This window comes from Anopheles merus, unplaced genomic scaffold (assembly GCF_017562075.2).
Source record: "Anopheles merus strain MAF unplaced genomic scaffold, AmerM5.1 LNR4000443, whole genome shotgun sequence".
Classification (NCBI taxonomy): domain Eukaryota; kingdom Metazoa; phylum Arthropoda; class Insecta; order Diptera; family Culicidae; genus Anopheles; species Anopheles merus.
Genome location: NW_024428023.1, coordinates 36532 through 42090, shown reverse-complemented (window position 1 = coordinate 42090; position 5559 = coordinate 36532). Strand labels below are relative to the sequence as shown.

Sequence of the window (5559 nt, the reverse complement as noted above, 5' to 3'; positions counted from 1 at the left end):
TAGAGCATCCACCAACGACAAGGTGATAATGGAGGTCCGTCAAATTTTTTGGACCAACCACAGCTGGCTCCACAAACATTACCATATTCTTTTAACTTAACTAGCCCCTTCTCTTCCTTGCAATTCCCAGCTTCCCTTCCATTTCCTTTCTTTAAATGTTTTTCCTCTTTTTATCGTTTCTTTTCTTCTAAGATGTTTCAATTCAGGATAGCTGCGGTTTGCCTGAAATGGAGACAACAAGCATGGACCCGCCAACAGAAATGCTGGTTGGATTGAGGCTAGAGCCCGAGCTTCATCCCGGAAGGTTCAGAAACGCAAGTATAGGATCGTTGCAGCCGATCTGTGTCGGATACCTGGATGCACTGAACGCACTCCACAGCTTGAAGTAATATACCTGTCCTGTGAGACCCTGTCTGATAGGGCAGTGGAGCTGCTCTTGGTACATTTACATTTAGTTGTTGAATTTAAGAAAAGCTGAATGGTGAATTGGTTCTAATTTTAAGTGAACTTACGGTATATTATTTGCAGCTTGCACTTTTCTGCATGTTGATAATTTGGATAGAGTTAGAAGCACCCGATGAAAGTTGGTAAGGTCGTACAACATGGTCGGTTCGAACAGATCCGCTTCCTTCAAGCCAAAGTTGGTTTTGCATGCTTCAAGAAACAGTTTAATGTTTTGTATGCAAAGAAACTAAAGAAAAAACACTATTAGTTTGTGTTTTATAACTTAAACTCAACAAAATACAAGTGGAAATTGTGTCAGCCATATCACCGCATTTTAGAATACATACGTGTGCCATTTGAGGTTTGCGATTGAAATCTTTTCTATCAAAAGACGACGGATCGAAAAAAATTGCTAAATTACACAGCAGCACTCCGTCTCGGAGAATGGTTGCGAGGACTTTAATATCCGAGTCTAGGTGATTGGCACGGTGGTCATTTGGAATTATATTGCAGCGCGTGAGCCAAGCAGCACATTCACGCCACAACTCGGCAACCATCGTGTTGGAAGCAGCAGTAACTGTGGCCATCACATAACACAAAAAGATATAATATAACTTTGTCGCCCACGCCCAGATATTTTGTGATATCAGCAGAGCCTTTCTTCAGACGATGACAGTTAGGACAGAAGGAAATTGTGCACGAAAAACCGAAGAAAATGTAAACAACACACTACTTTAAAAGTAAACGAAATAGATCCATAATGATATGGAAGTGTGAGCGATATTGTTCCATTCGTATTTGTTTCCACTTGTTTTTCACAATCTTCTTCGTCGCTGCGTTTTGTTGTTTTGTGTAGCACATAGGAATGTATTTGGTCATATTCAGTGACAGATGGTTTTTTTATGGCAACTATCAGCAGTGTGGCCCAAGGTAAATTAAAAATACCAGGTGGTGGAAAAGGGCCTTTCGTACACGGTGCGCATTCTAGAGCATTTTGACGATTCGTCACTTGACGTCAAGGTGTGTTTATTTACCAGGTAAATTATTAGCACGTTTGACAGGCGCCATCATTGAGTATTGTTATGTCAAATCACATACAATTTTCTACCCTTCCCTCCAGCCCTACCCGATTTTAATACCAGAGCACCCAGTATTGCTATGTCAAGTCGTGAAATGTCAATTTGCTCTGAAGCACTTCACCTCCTAATATCCATACACCTTGCTTGACGTGCGGTCTCCACGATACAAACTTTGTATCAAGCAAGGTGGATTTAAAGATATCAGGTGGTGCACTCTAATGCATTTTGACAATTCGCCACTTAACGTTACCGCGCGGCTATATGACCGTATTAATACACGATGCGCAATCTCAGATTGCGCATATATTCGTTTTATCAAAATATATGTCATTTCGCGTAGCCAACCCTGAGCTATAAACGTCATTTCCATACAATTTCAGATTGCGCCAAGATTGCGCATAAATTTTCAAGATTATATGTCCGAGATATATAAATTTTTTTTTGACAGATAATTATATCAAACCGACCCGTTTGACAGATAAATATATGCGCAATCTGAGATTGCGCATCGTGTATTAATACGGTGACAGGCGAAATATCTGACAGGTACAGCTAAAGGGTTGGGGGAGACACAACATCCGCTTTCGAAATTCACTTAAAAATAATATCTTCTTAAGCAGAACATTCACTAATTGGAAGAAATTATGAACTGTTAACTCAAAATTGACGAAGTACTGGATATTGAAGTTATTCAATGAATTTGGCTACGATTTTGTGCACGTTATTTATTTACATTGCACATCAGCTGGTTGCTGTGATGCTTTATTCGTCAGATATTTCGCCTGTCAAATAGTTCATTTCGCTGTATATTTCACCTTATGTAGCCTCGCGGTTAGGTCCCCAGGATTCAAACTTTGTTTCAATTTATTAAATTTGTTCATATAGTTTATCTACCCCATTTTTTCGATTAAATATTCTTTAAAAAAATATTTTGTACTTTGCAAGTTCTTATTTAACATTAAAACATCGATTAATGTGTGTTATTTAGTGTTCTCCGCGAATTTATTCTATAATTCATTGTGTTTTCGACATTTTTTTATGATAAAAACTAAGAAGTCATTTTTTTTTAATTTTCACATTAATTCCTCATTATCTACGAGCCGCATGGAAAATTTACGTGAGATAAGTACTATTACTTACATGATTTTACATTTCGTGCATAAACAAATCATCAAATCTTTTGTTAATATATCTTATTGTTGGATATCACAGTACACATGTACAACCAAATAGAATAGTTATTGTACGATCGTACCCAACCTCCGGACCACGCTGGTTTTCGCTGGTCTTCCAACGAAATAAGACCAACGAAATACAGATCATTTTCGGGGATAGTGAACACACGTGAAAGATGAACCCATGCAAAAAAAAGCTAAAAATAGAAATGAACATTCGGATTCACTCCCTCCGCTCATGTTCCAATTCATGCTCATGCTTCATCCTTGATGCTACCAACCACATCGCTAGTTCTACTTCGAATCACTTTGCCAGTTGCGCCACCATATTATTATTCATTATCGTGCTATTTACTGGTTTGGTTGAATGAAGGGATACTGATACTAAGTGAATTAAAAGAAATAAATAAAACAATAAAAATAACAGATTAACTACTAAACACGCATTTCTAACGCATTTATGAGTAAATGGGTTTGAAGTTATTGGAGCTGGATGCTATAAAAATTAAATAAAACTTTAAATCATCAATAAAAACAATAAAAATGGAATTGAACTCAGATCAACCATGGTACAAACATTACACCATTAACATTTGACCATAACTACCTCATGAACATGAATTGTTATCTATCACTATTAAACCCTTCAAATATAGTACAATGAACAAAGAGATGTGTAAAAGTTTATCGATGCGTGTGAGAGAGTAGGGCTGGTGAATAGAAAGAGATGGCATGAGTTTGTGTTCATTATCCCCGAAAAATTTCGCTTGGGTAGTATACATGTATATCCCATATAACAATTTTCACCACAAATTCACCTCAAAACCTCTTGATTTCAGCAAAACAAGAGGTTTGGTGAATATGACGTCATATGCAAACAACGGTTTGCGAAAAAAGGGAGTGGGGCCACGGCCGTGTGTGGCTTGTACCTGTATCCGCTCTGTTCGCTCTGTATTTGTATATATGTGTGTATTGTGCTCAGCTGTTCTTGGTGCGTTGTGGCTTTTAATCTGAGGGCGGATCTTCGTTTCTCTCGCACTTTTTTTTGTCGCTGCGTTTCTTTGCTGTGATTGAAGAGAATTTGAGGAAGAGCGTAATCATTTAGGTTTTCATACTTTACCGGCGTTGCGTTGGATCCACCGTCAATGTTTTCGGCTATCTTGGTTGCACGTCCCATATAACAATTTTCACCACAAATTCACCTCAAAACCTCTTGATTTCAGCAAAACAAGAGGTTTGGTGAATATGACGTCATATGCAAACGGCGGTTTGCGAAAAAAGGGGGTGGGGCCACGGCCGTGCGTGGCTTGTACCTGTATCCGCTCTGTTCGCTCTGTATTTGTATTTTATGTGTGTATTGTGCACAGTTGTTCTTGGTGCGTTGTGGCTTTTAATCTGAGGGCGGATCTTCGTTTCTCTCGCACGTTTTTTTTCGCTGCGTTTCTTTGCTGTGATTGAAGAGAATATTGGAGGAAGAGCGTAATCATTTAGGTTTTCATACTTTACCGGCGTTGTGTTGGATCCATCGTCAATGTTTTCGGCTATCTTGGTTGCACGTACCTGCCTACGCTATGAGTGAACAAAATACTATTCAATGCGTTCTTGTTTCTTGCCATTAATCTCTACGCAAAATAAGTGGCCGAGCGAGTCTTGGAGATCGAAAGGATTCTTTGAGTTCGCCAGAAGGTCTCGAGAAGAAAAACCCTAGCGCGCTCGCAAGTCAATTTGTCTTTGTTTTCTTCTCCATCTGAGAATCATGAATGTGGCCATTTAGGGCCAAGCTACTAGCGATGGATAAATTTGAAAAAACACCGCAATCGCTACCGAATTACTCCACAATAATCGCAAGTTGTGAAAGGTAGATGCAATCTCGGTAATGTTTGGTGTCATCTGTTGTAGCCGACCAGGACTGGCCGGTTGCGTTAGTCGGTAACTTCAGCCGTCGTATTCGTTGGATCCATCCGAAGCCGATTCCAAACAGCTCGTGACGGTTGCGGATGGCTTCGGACGGTTCCAGGCGAATGCGTCGATGGGCAAAGCTAGTCATTCAAACTTTCCGATTTTACGTACAAATTGCCGTAAATACAAACGGTACCGTTGCGCAAAAAGTTTTTTGATTGATTCAAACGATCATCAGCGAAGACCTACCGGCTTTTTGATAAGATCGGCATGTATGAAAATTGAGCAAGCTATAGCAAGCGCAAATATTCTTGCTCTTCGTATGTGTGGCTCTTCTCTTATCCCCTTAGCTACACTCTCTCCATGTGTTGTCACGCTCCTTGTTTTATATCACTCTTTCTCTTTCTTTGTCACCGCTCATTATAGCATCCTCGCTCTCCGTATGTGTTGCTGTTTGCTTCCTCCATAGCTTCTTCTATTTCTTCCTCATCATTTGTTACTTCTCGCCATGGCATTCTCGCTCTCCTTATGTGTTGCTCTTCGCTTCCCCCTTTATTTCATTCCCCTCTCTCTGAATTAACAGAGCCTCTCGCTCGTCGCAACCTGTTTCTCGCTACCTCGCACCCCGTTTGCCATAGAAATAATTCCCCATTGTTATATGGGGTACCTGCCTACGCTATGAGTGAACAAAATACTATTCACTGCGTTCTTGTTTGTTGCCATCAAGCTCTACGCAAAATAAGTGGCCGAGCGAGTCTTGGAGATCGAAAGGATTCTTTGAGTTCGCTAGAAGGTCTCGAGAAGAAAAACCCTAGCGCGCTCGCATGTCAATTTGTCTTTGTTTTCTTCTCCATCTGAGAATCATAAGTGTGGCCGTTTAGGGCCAAGCTACTAGCGATGGATAAATTTGAAAAACACCGGAATCGCTGCCGAATTACTCCACAATAATCGCAAGTTGTGAA

At 40.1% G+C, this 5559-nt stretch overlaps 1 protein-coding gene across 1 annotated transcript; it reads right to left on the bottom strand.

Annotated features, from left to right (window-relative positions):
- Positions 1-476: 476 nt before the first annotated feature.
- On the bottom strand, positions 477-1342 carry LOC121602412 (protein vav-like). The gene is made up of 2 exons (XM_041931179.1): positions 792-1342; positions 477-691 (listed from the first exon to the last, which is right to left on the bottom strand). The coding sequence occupies exons 1-2, from the start codon at positions 1029-1031 to the stop codon at positions 509-511; spliced, it is 423 nt and encodes a 140-aa protein (XP_041787113.1). The 5' UTR covers positions 1032-1342; the 3' UTR covers positions 477-508.
- Between the last annotated feature and the right edge of the window lie 4217 nt (positions 1343-5559).